Source organism: Saccoglossus kowalevskii, chromosome 18 (genome assembly GCF_978046115.1).
Source record: "Saccoglossus kowalevskii chromosome 18, keSacKowa6.1, whole genome shotgun sequence".
In the NCBI taxonomy this organism is placed as follows: Eukaryota; Metazoa; Hemichordata; class Enteropneusta; family Harrimaniidae; genus Saccoglossus; species Saccoglossus kowalevskii.
This window is the reverse complement of record NC_140658.1, coordinates 21,976,503-21,989,470: the sequence shown is the minus strand read 5'-3', so window position 1 is coordinate 21,989,470 and position 12,968 is coordinate 21,976,503. Positions and strand designations below refer to the sequence as shown.

At 37.2% G+C, this 12,968-nt stretch overlaps 1 protein-coding gene across 3 annotated transcripts in view; it reads right to left on the bottom strand.

The window, feature by feature from the left end:
- Nucleotides 1-5,028: 5,028 nt before the first annotated feature.
- Nucleotides 5,029-12,968, bottom strand: part of LOC100378251 (von Willebrand factor D and EGF domain-containing protein-like) — a 32,060-nt gene continuing 24,120 nt past the window's right edge. For all 3 annotated transcript variants that reach the window (XM_085493228.1, XM_085493227.1, XM_085493226.1), the window contains exons 4-15: nt 12,075-12,443; nt 11,768-11,847; nt 10,981-11,044; nt 10,572-10,817; nt 10,210-10,445; nt 8,837-9,203; nt 8,295-8,453; nt 7,753-8,124; nt 7,309-7,572; nt 6,989-7,046; nt 5,827-5,914; nt 5,029-5,676 (exon numbers count right to left, since the gene is read on the bottom strand). In XM_085493228.1, coding sequence (XP_085349354.1) covers nt 5,625-5,676; nt 5,827-5,914; nt 6,989-7,046; nt 7,309-7,572; nt 7,753-8,124; nt 8,295-8,453; nt 8,837-9,203; nt 10,210-10,445; nt 10,572-10,817; nt 10,981-11,044; nt 11,768-11,847; nt 12,075-12,443 — 2,355 coding nt within the window. In that variant the 3' untranslated portion in view covers nt 5,029-5,624. The remainder of the gene's footprint in view (nt 5,677-5,826; nt 5,915-6,988; nt 7,047-7,308; nt 7,573-7,752; nt 8,125-8,294; nt 8,454-8,836; nt 9,204-10,209; nt 10,446-10,571; nt 10,818-10,980; nt 11,045-11,767; nt 11,848-12,074; nt 12,444-12,968) is intronic.

The window sequence follows — 12,968 nt, the reverse complement described above, 5'->3', positions numbered from 1 at the left end:
TCATTTAAATTTTAGTCCAATCAAACATAAGGTTCTCAATATCTTTGGTATATTTAAAATTTCATTTTACAAGAATACAGATAAATGAATAAAATTATAGAGTTACTGTACTCAGTTTGGAGTTTGGGTTGTTTTAGTGTTTTCCATGGCAATGATTCAGTTCAAAATCTCAGCGTTTTGTTCGTTGACAAAATGTGAAAACTGATACTATACTTCTTTTTATATAAATACACCAATACTTATTTTTAGTTTTAGTTTTTCATCTCGAAATGTATTGCGGTCTATGAAAACCGCTGTTAAAATACCATTTTATGTATTTTTCATTATTAATAGTTTGGCAGTTACGCATATAAACATTGAAGCTAAACGAATACATATAATATTGATTGATAATATTGATATTACACAATTTAATTATATACAGATTTTGATTCAAAAAGACATTCAAAAATAGAGGAAATTACCTGTATTATATTCTGGCGTCAAATCTGTGGTGATCCATGTCTCGCCCACAATAGATAATAACATGACCAACACAAATGACTGCACAGCTCGTCCCATGTCTGCTTTTCAGGCGTACATGTATCTGGACTACAGGCAATCCTCTTTTCCAGCTCTTAAATAGTTGGGCGTTAATCTGTTGTTAATAAATATCATGTGACCAAATCTCTTTAAATTTCGTTTTGGATAGCTTTTGTTTCATCGTAAAGTTTCCATAATTCATTCATTGACAGTCTTCACAATACAAAGCTTGAACAACGCTTGCTCGTTACTGTGTGATGTGGTGTGTGTCATGTGACCCCCCCCCCCCCATAACTCGTTGTTGTGTATGTTTTGAGGTGACTGGCTTGCGAGTTTTTACATTATTCTACTCACGGACTACTTACTAACTATTTTTGCTCGTCCTGCGTTGTCATGTCACCTTTAATTTTGCTTTGTTTTTTTGTCTGCTAAATATGGTGCAGTAAAAATGGAATATTAATAGCAACTGTGACAATAGGTGAACATTGTTAAAGAACAGACACTTCATTATTTGCATGTGGTTAGTTGTACGCATGCAACTGCAACCATCAAAATCAAAATGCCAAAAAAATATACTAAAGTTGATTCATTTACCATGATGTAGCTAGATATAATCCCCTTGTTTAGATTGCTGTTGGCTCAGCTCTTAGTGAAAACGAAAGAGGTACGATGTTTCAGATGTATTGAGATACCATACAATTTAGATGTTAGAGGGAGAATTACCCCAATGGTTCGTAAACTGATTATTAGTAAAGGCGATTTCCTCAGTAACCATCTAGAGCAGTCACAATTGATTCGATGCGTGAATTGTTATACTCTTGGAAGCTATGAGTGGCGATATTTGCTTGCCTTAACGAGTGATCCGGAAGAGTAATTTGCGTATGTGCGTCCGTGCTTGTATCTTGGATATACCTAGGCCCATTACATTCAGACTTTCAACTTAACACCATACATTTTCGGAGGCGTCCATTTTTTTATAATCCGATTTAAGATTTTAGAACATTTTTAAGCTTAAGCATTTCTACAATTTGGGACGGGATATCGGTCATGTATGAATGGCTTTCATTCCAACTTCAAGTTGATAGATACATTATACAAAATACGACATTGATGCACGTCATTGTCTTTTGCAAATCGGTTTCAAAACGGCTGACTGGCGGCATTTTTTTGTTTTACCAAATGGTGTTATTGGTCCTTATCTCTGACGTGCGTTGACCAAACACGTTCACACTACATATTTACATGGTGGAAATGTCACTTTTGAAAATCTAGCAAAATCAAGCTTTTCTGCTTTTCAGGAAATGGACGCATGAAGCCGGATGCTGTCACTGGTGGTGCTGCATACAGTCGAAACCTATTTAGGCTTGTCAACGCTCACGCCGGCGCGCAGTGTAAAAAGCACAGACACTTGTTAAATTTGGTGACCAGTTTAGTATGATAGAAAGCGTGTATAGTCTTCAAATAACCACAATAGACAGAGTGTGGGTCAAGACCGAATATACGTGTTTCCGGTGTTTCATAATGAATGCTTTCTAATAATAATTGCACATTAAAATAATATTCATGAGTTATTAAGTTATTAGCATGTTGTGTACAAAGTTTGTTATGGTTATCTGTATAGTGTATTTTCCATATCTACACTTTCACTGAGTGAGATTGTCCTTTGAACTTTACTACCTAAGTATGACATCATCATCTATTCATTCGCAACTCCAATCACAACTATCAACATTGACAACTCGCCACATACCACATGATCAGTAGCCAGAGGTCATGTGAAAATCAGCATACAGTTTTATACTTTCATTTTCAGATCTTCCTCTACAATGTTGGCACAATATCCAGAACATGAATGTCTACTTCAATGAACTTCACTAATTTCTAATTCTGGTTCCCCATAACTCTGGATCATTTGTTGTATATGGATTGTTATATACATTGAACTTAATGTATCTATGTTTCACCTCATTTCTTTCTGTGTGTTTTATTTAACTTGATTCAAATTGACCTACTGGCAGCCATTTTGTTTCAACAAATGCTGTTACAAAGCTTTACCTCTCGCTCGTATTCAAACTTGTCATACACATTATGTCACAAGAAATCAGATGCATTCATTTCACCGTCCGGTTCATGATTCAAACATTTCTGACAATCCGATCTGATCTCATTCATTGGAAGTTATTGAACAAACTTGGTATATTCATTGAATACAATTGAACTGTAATGTTTCAATTAACAGACACTTTTAATTAATGCGTGTGAATTTTCAGTAATTTGTAAGAACAGGGATGTGTAACCATTCAGTCCGATTCGAATGTATAAGGGAATACCAGTAAAATAAGTATCATCATATTTCTGATCGAATTTTCACAAAATAATACAAGGAGGTAAAAGTACACGTGGGAAAATATCAACAACAATGCACTTCTTGATCGTATCTATATTTGATAACATCTTGCAACTTTTAAGGACAGAATTCGCTACAATTGAAAGTGTTAATAACTCTGATTGCTATCCAGTTAAAGTTAAAGTATCACTTGGCATTTCAAAAACACATAGTCCTATTTGGGTTACGTGTGGATTACTGTGACACCGCTAGGTTGTCATGGAGACACTGGCGCATGTAGCAGCAAGTCAGTTACGACTCTGTTCAAACTTTGAAACAGCTCAATGGAAGTGATGCCGCTACTTCGCTCTTTTTGAGTTATACACACCTGGCGATATGTGTACGGAATCTCAAAATAAGCTTTTTAGAGATTTAGACAGCATCAGTAAAATGCAATATGCCGATCTGACCTGAGTAATTCACTGACGCAATCGCTAGACTGAACAATAAATAGGACCGGACCGCCTTCTTAGTTTTTGCCATTTCTAGGCCACGATTACCATGAAGGGTTAACGGATTCGATTGATCAAAGCAAGTTACCGCTGCCATGGCGACGATCCATGCTAACATTTACCAAAAACATATAATAATAATCTGGTAAAAAGCCAATGTAGTCATGCGTCGTATACAATGAAAGAACAGATTTTAAACATGAGCACACATAACGTTTATCGATGAGGGCGATCTTCATATATGTATACTGTCGTTCAAACTAAAGAACGTGTTAAGTTCGGCTCAGATTGCCCTGTTCATAACATACGAGTTAAACAGTAACATTCAACTCCGCGAATAATTAACATATTTCAAACGTCCGATTTTAAAGAACTATATATCATTAACGTTCCTTAAAAAGTGATACACGGCAGTGAATTCACGTACTATACATCGCTTGGGTGGGACCAATTCCTGCGAAACAAGATTGAACAGGTCAGCGCCATCTCGCGATGGAAATAAGTAAAACACGTTCCGCGATGATCACAGTTTTAAATGGTCACGTACTCCAATAAACGAAACAAGGTCATCCTGAGCAGCAATTTTATTTCCAACGGATATACACCAATTTCCTTCGAGTTTACCAGCTGTGGAAATGCTTTGAAGGACAGACAGTAGTCCCACAGACTCGTTTTTATTGTGTGTCCAAATCGTTTCCACCAAGAGGTTCATCACCTAAGATGCTTGCCTCCCAGGCTTCATTAATGCCTTTATGAAATTAATACGTGATCCCACTAGAAATGACCTGACGACAAGGAGACTTACATAAGCCTTTTTAGTCTTTCTCGCAATTCATTCACCTATCTGCCATTGCTTGCTTCTTTCTTATTGAGTAAATATCAATAGGTAGTCATGGATGGTATACATACATTAGATAATAGGGACAAACCCGGTGCTATAACTATGCGTGCAATTATGTGCATATACCAGGGTGCTGTATAATTCCTCTACTCTGATTTCTGAGCTTTGTGCGAAGTCCCTAGCATATCAATTAAGTTTCTTTGAATTGTTCCATTGGCTAGTCCATATGGTTGAGTACTTTCTTTCTATTAGACCAACTTCAGCATCTTCCTTTTGTAATGCCCTCCAATCTGTCATCTGGCAGTGTAATCGTTCCTTGTGCTACTGTTTTATTTTCAAAATATGGCGACAGACTGGTTGCTGAAAGACACAGATCTTACACCCATCTACTATATTTCTAATGAGTCTGCCGAACAGCTTTTTGCTCCTGAGTCGAAACAGTTACAGTTGGTTTCTTGAACTTGTAGATTTCCTTTTACGATTTATGTTATTAAAAGATCTACGTTTGATAATTGTATGTCTACTTTATTATATACTCATCGCCACATACCATTAATGCTAGGATTGGATATACATTCTTTTTAATCAGAAACTGTTGGCGGCTCAATGAGAAATAAATCAGTAAAGTATTATTTACGTTTCTTTGTTGAGAGTGCAAATCCGAACATATAACGGTATTGTACATAGCCACTGTAATCCCAAATCTGCGATCATATGAAAATAAAATATATTCAATTTCCAATCCGGCTGAAATATTACTTACTAAGCTAAATATAATGGTAATACGCAAAACATCGTTAACTTGCTCAAAGAAAAACTAATGCAAAAAAGCGGAATATTGTGTTTTATTAACAAAATATTACAATACATATCATAGTGATTATAAAGTTGAAAAACAATGTAAATATTTTTGAGACGCATCGTGTGGAGACGTATTTGTTACAATCCGATTAAAAAATATTGTGTGATTGCATGTGTTGATCTCTGGCTATTATGCGAGTCTCTCCGTTTAATATTAAAATTATACAGTATATATGCAAATGGTATTGCAATAAACAAGTTATACCATCATATTGTAGATGATATTCGTGTTCATTATGTCATATAGAGTTAGTGCATGTTAAGTGTAAACAAAATAACAGTATTAAGTTTTGAATTATAATTACATTTAAATATACAAAAGAATTGAATGTTACCCAATATTATAGATAATAGTCGGTGAATATAAAAATATATGATATAATTGCATATGAAGTTGAAAACGTCTGATTTTTACATATCATATCGATACGTTACAATAATAGTGTCTATACGGAACGAAATACTAATAATGGCTGTCTTCGAAATGTACAATATTTTCGCTTACGCTATTACTTGTATTGATCGATTAACTATGTGCAAATGTGTCTGTTCCGGTGACTTGTCAATGTAGGTTCCATTCGTCCGAGGCGTTCACTTTAGATCGTTTCTTCTTCCTAGAATAGCGATTGAAATTATAACAATATTAAATATACGAGAAAACAAGACGGAATTGTTCTCTCGTTTCACGCATTATATCAATAATTTAAATTGTAATCGTGACAGTCTGTCATAAACACACAACATATGTAAACTAGATTACTTACTTTGTACACACGACGGCAACAACAACGACAATTATTGCCAATATGACAAGGCTGCCAACAACCACACCAATTATGATGTAAGTGTTGCCTGGAAACAAACAAGTTTACAATAGTAATGTGTGAAATTCAACCAAATAAATTGAATCTTGTAACAAAAAATTTAGCCTTTATGCGATTTGCTAAACTTTGTGCAGTTTTGGATTAATCGCCCAGAGTTGGGCAGTGTAAAACAACACTAGGAACATGAATTAAGTATGTTATTGGCAAAGGATTTCGACTCCCCCCCCCCCGCTGTATGATACAGTGAGACTTGGTCGTTGGGCGACTCAAATAAAATACCCATGTTTCTTTGTGTTAAATACCTAACATAATTACCATGACAAGTCGGTGATAAGTTCTTTTCCACTAACAAGTACAGGAAATAAATGCCCCCCCCCCCAAAAAAAAAAATTACGTAAAAGGAAAACTTTATCGGTTGTAAACTGATAAAAATCGTATTTTCTATGCTCTACAGAAATTGTCTATCTAAAACGTCGTTCAATTAGAGTGATAACTTAGTTTGAGTAAGCCTTACCAAACTACTACTAAGTAAACCTTATACTTAATAGTAGTAATAAACAAATACTCAACAATAAATCTATTTTCTTGGCCGTACACCCGGGGGAACCCCATAAATTTATATGTTGTCAATATTGTTACTTTGACCTCTTCGCGAAGTATTTATCAATAGTCTTGCACTAACCGGTGGTTAAAGTACCTCGTACCTGTGCAGTCAGTCATTGTAATAGTAATACTCGCAGAAATGCCTATTCCCGGGGACGGTCAACCGGTATTTTCACCGCCTGGCAACCATCACGGTGATAGCAAAGGCCGAAAACTTTCAGAAATCGGTACTTTGAGGTGCTTGTTGAAACTCCCCTGAACAGTGCATTCCTGCATGTCCAACATATATAAATTTGGTTTATTTTGTGCTGTTGTGTCGAATTTAGCTATTTTCACCGGCTCATCGACCGGCGTTCTACACCAGCTTACGCAGAGCCCATAGAAATACATTGTACAGTGGTGCGCGTCTTAGCAACGTGGAACGTGTTGTGACGTAGCTCCGCCCCCGAGTATACATTGGTCAAAACTAAGCCACAGTAAAGTTATAAATTTGACTCACGCATGCACTCTATGTGTCCGTCGTCATAACATTCTCCATCGGAAATACAGATATCATCCTGCAATATAAAGTCAAACACACTGAAACATCCACAATGTCTACGTGCTTGGTTTTCTAAGCATTATATGTGTGAAGAACAGAAAACTGGTATATTTAGAAAAATAAAAGAAAATACTAGACAGGTAATTAAACAATTTGATTCTAAATATTACATTTTGAGTTTTACGTGGTTTGCAACTAAAAGAAAATGTTGGATGATCGTTTTGTAACAGTATAAATCATTAACGCTCTCAAACAGAGATCTCAATTTTGTTACTTACACGTCGTACACAGTAACCTTGTGTACCATTGCACTCATCACACCTGGAGTTGTGTATAATAACAACCAGCTCATAACTGGTCAGCACGCCATCATTGCTAACCGATACTAACGATCCTTCGGGTTCGTCTGGGCCATCCTCGGCTGCACGTCGACGACGGCGCGACCAGGTTGGTTCAGATGGACAGCGGACGAGCTCGAAAGAGACAAATATCCCAGGCAATGTAGTCACTTCGTCAGTTACTTCAAAACCATCTGTTCCAATCTGAATGGAAGTAGTATTATAATAGGTGAGTCCAAATATAAAAGCGAGCAATGAAACTAGTAAGGATACAATGCGTAACTCGGGTGAACAACGCACATGTTGTAATGGATTAGTATTGCTGGGACGCATGCGTATATATGACGCTGAATACCATATTTGGAATATTTTCAAAACTCGTACCTTAATCTTTGTGTAGTGACAAGTAAGGGCGTCTGAGGCCACGAAGCTGTTGCCTAGGATATCAACTGATAAACACTCGTCTTCACTGGCATCGCATAACCCGCCATCATGTGCTATGAATACTTCCGGGGCCTCAAGAAGGTTAATACTACAATCAGTGCCTCCGCGGTTAGCGTAACATTCACATACCCCGTCTACACACGTTCCATTCCCGCTGCAATCAGATGGACATAGCACACCTACTACTGATGCGGGTGGCACGAGAGCGCCGTTCACAGTCACCCAGTTGGTGGGATCTTTCGACACACTTTCTTCACACTGTTCTTTCATAAGCTCTGCCGAGTTATCACCAGCTTTCAACGAGTCCATAACCTTAAAACAAGATTGATTAAATTAAATAGAATGTCAAACAATAAATAATGGCAATAAATTAAAATACAATTCCATACAATGACATGTCATTTTATGATTCGCTCAAGCCGCAAACGCCACATTTGTTTCTATGTCTCTGTGGGTTATACTAATTACCTGATACCACTCACCAATATATCTGTTTTACAGAAGTCAATCATTGTAGTTTTCTCGTCAGATTCTAGTTCACCTGCACACGCCACACCAGCGGCAGAGTTGATGATAATATCATTACAATACGTATCTGCATCGGATTCCGTTATACCAGACGGGGTCGGCCACGAGGGAACCTGAGCATAAAAACATCTCGCGTGAGTAATTGCATCGTTGGTACAAATATAAGTGTCATCCAATCGCTGACGGGTTGCGTATACACTATGGGACCACCAGGGAATAACACAATAGATAACTGATACAAACTCCGCGATGGCATACAAAATTATTGCCATTAAAAGTAGTTACAGTTATGGTGCAAGAATACACAATACGGAATGGTCAATTATTCCACCACTAAAGCTATAATCGAAAGAAGTACACGCACAAAGATATGTGCATATATTTACATACATAATATTTGTGTATAAAGTGTATTCCAGTCACTGATTAGAAATGATGGTCCCATGTGGACTTAACTCTGCGGTACGCAACATATTTTTTGAAGGAGTATACGTACCGATGGAACAAAGTCAGGGTCATATTCAAAACTCAAATCGCTATTTCCAGTAGAGCGTCGTCTGCGCCTGCGCCTTGCTTCTGCGGTCTGAATGTAATCCTCAGTGACGTCGCACCAGCGGTCAGTACAATCAGTGGGATCTGAGTTCTCGGTTGGCAGATGAGATCTAGCACGGTCTTTTTCAGCGCTACATTCCTCTTGCACCGTGACACTGTCCATATTATCAAGAGTAATAGCATTTGTGCTGGGACTACACGTACAGTATGTGAGGATCTCTTCCGGCTCCGGTTCCTCAGTGGGATCAGTGCCAACATCAGCAGCTATGTCTTCTATTTCGCCATAGAACAAATTATATCCATCTGGAGTTCTACATAAAGAAATATTTTCAACAATCGTCAATCAATTCAACGCAGTTAAAACATCAGCACGGTTTAATGACAATTCTGAAACAACATGAGTGTAATGACAAATGCCCATAAGCGTCAATTAGAGATGTTTAAGTTAACTTCATTGATGGATGTTTTCAGTTAGAATATTCAGCACATTGCAATTGCTTAAGTTTGTTCCTTTATTCTGAATTGGACATATGTGTGATATTAAAGCCGCATATATTTTTAAAGTCATCTGAAATTCTTCCAAACTTTCCGCGCGCGTAAATGTGATCCGCCCATGTCCAGTATGAATTTTAATGGATGTGAGTCGGCTACGATTTGTTTTGTTAAATGACCCCAATGACCGTAATTATGTTACCAATGCAACCCCCAAATCGTACATATAATGACGGCTCCAAAAACAGCAATAATGCAATTACACATGGGAGTTGCACGGTCTCAAATTACGACCACTGTTGTTTAAGTTTTTAGCTTGTGAAAGCTGTTCAATGGTTACATGGCATCAACGTAGTTTCGCAACAGTACGTATTAAACTTGTGTATAATAGTAATCTCCATTTGTTCGTCGCTTGCATGAATCAATCAGATTAAACTTTTCACAATATGAGTGATCATCAAACATATTTAAAGATGCTAACAAAATAAGCCTCATATATATTTAATAAAGTAAAATGAGTAGGCGACATGCACGAGGTTCAGAGAATATAGTTGTGTCAGCATCTTCACTAAAAATGATTATTCACGTCATCGTGATCAGAAACCACGTTGCGAACGCATTAAATGTATTTTATTTGTATATATTATGAAGAAACCATGCAAAGTTACGTTATCCATATGACACTGTTTGCGTGCGTCGACCTGATTATTGTAATACTCCGTTTATATTCTACTTTTTTAGTTGAAAAAACAAAACCGAGTATTTATCAATGAAAACCATGACGACAATTATCAATAATCCTCGCAAACAGGATCTATAGCCTACCTCCATGATTCAGACAACTCGTGTAGTCCATCCCAAAAAGAATTTGTTGGTGTAGCGTATGACGTGGTCGATGAACCAAATGGTCCTTTGAGAAGATCGTTTGATTTGTCGCTGTCGCAGCTACCACAGAATCCACCACTTATTATGCCGTAGTCATCGGGAGCGGGCGCAAAATATACCCCGAAACCTATATATGTACCCTGTATTTCAATCGAGGCACCAGTTGGAAGATGGATCTGTGACAAAGAGGAATGATGGGGAGATGGTCGGATTCAGCTCTGTTTTGAAATTCGTAATTTTGTGTACTCTGTTTGCACCACAATAACGAATTCGAGAAAATGGGATTTATTTGTTTGTTTTACCTTGTACGTGTTTCCACTATTTTCACGAATCAATCGGAAGCCAGGTGTCATCTCACCATTCACAAAAATCTCTATTGTTAGAGTGGAAATGTCTCTGTAGTAGCTGTACTGTTGTCCTCTCCAGTAATACACTATTAACTCTTTCTTAACCTTACAGCGATCCACGACAATGACGTCATCATTCACTCTCACGGCAACGCCACAGTTACAGGCTACGGAACCACACGGTGCAAGACGAGTCTGAACCTAGTTTGTATGAATATATAAAAACAACTGTTATATACACAATATGAGTATGCTTTGTTTTATCCTCAGTATGCACTGGGCGTTATTCATATATAATCTGAGATGAAGTTGATGCCCAGAAAGACGATTGAGAGTGTACGTAGTTGTAACGAATGTTTCCTACCTCATATGGCTGAGTTTCGTGTTTATAGAATATGTATTCACCGGGCATGTATATATCATACCGTCTGGGGGCGAAGCAGAATACACATGAGTTTAATATTTGAAAATTTTACTCTCGTGTAATGTAAAATTTCCATTGATCGCCAAAATACTTTGTGCTTACTTAAGTTTAATCGGATTCCTGTTTAGATGCGAATTTCAGTATTTAGTTTCGTATAGTGATTGCTGTTGAGTAGTTTCCAGAACAGAAATAATTTAAAACATATACGCACATGATATTGCCTTGTGCGAGTCTGAGGCGTGTTTCTATATAAGCCTAATTTCACATAATTACGGAAAATAGAAAATGATTATAATTTCTTGATAATTATTTATGTAGATTTATAATTTTCCCATAGCGTTAAGTCTCACTCTGGTAGTCATTTTAAAGTAAAATTCATGCATAATGCGAATAGTAGTTTGTTTCTGGTGACCAATTAGATAGTGAAGTGAAACAACCTCGCAATATTTTGGGGAGTGTGTGCAATATAAGAGTGTCAGACACGTTAAACGTTAACATATTAAACTATGAAGGATTTCATGTTCACTCAATGTACGATTACGTCACACTATTCTTAGCTTATCTCAGGAAAAATATATCTGAAAGTGAAGGTCAACTTCTATCACTTGTGAACAAATCTCATTTTCACCATATTATTTTTAAATAATTTGCTATCAGGATCCAAAGACAAATACAAAAAAACAGGTAAATTCAAATGCTGAACTGAAATAAATATCTATATACATACTGTCCGTCACAGGTATAGTAGTGAGGATCACCGGTTCCACTGCATTTTCTATACGAATAATCTCTATCGACCGTTTTTAGCTGCGAAAAAAAAATCCGACAAAAGTAAATATTGTGATCTAGCCATAATCAGATAATTCAACTGATATTTAAGTCCAGGAAATTCCCGTGATTATGTGCAATAGACTCGTTCAATATATGTGGATGTTCTTTAACGGTAGATATGCGTTTGTTTAATCATAATAATATATATAATATAGTGATTATCGATGAACATATATTATTGATTAGTGTTTTACGAAAACTACCTCTATCAACTGCTTCACGTGGTAGCCATCCCACAGGGGGTTCACTGACGTATCGATTGGCAGGAAGCCAAGGTAAACGGAGCCGTCACCGTCCCTGAAGAAATCACGCCTGGCTTTTACTGTAATAGTAAAGGAGCTGCCGTCAACGCTGTTGGCCTGAGTGACCACCGCTCCACATTGCTCTAAGACCACGGCATCGACATACTCCCCGTACACACCGAATCTATCAGTTACCACAATTGGAATGACGACTTGACACTCACTGCTTCCATCGGTACACAGTAACGGCACCGTTGATTCCAGCTGGATGACAGTGCCACCTCCGCCTTCCGACAGCTCGATTGACTCACCAAATGCGATATCAGTTGTCTGTGAATCAAATTCGATAAATGTTTAAATCATGGATATTTGAACAATATTTGATTTGTTTGCAATTATTAAAAACAATTTCTAATCACCTAGTTGACCCCGGGAACTATATACCGTGTACTTGTATTTGCGCTTACAATAGGTTAGAACACGTTCATGTTAAGAGCCCGATGCTTATTTTTAAGTCATATTTTATACAGTAAATTATCATCCAATAGAGGGGCTACAGTAAACGCATCTTCATAAAACAGCAAGCAAGAAAAAAATGCAATAGAATATTTATATATAGCCCTACACACCTTTACTTTTCACACATACACACATACACAGTAATGCAAACCGTCGTGAGACAGGTTAGTTTTACCCTACTGATGAGGTTATTTTTTTTTTTTATTCGGATGTCTCTTTGTGTACATGTTTGCATGTACACAAAGAGACATCCGAATGGCTGAATTTCTCGCTCCCTCTATTTCACCTATCGTCGAACCATCAGCACACACAATGTATCGTGACTTGGTCCATAAA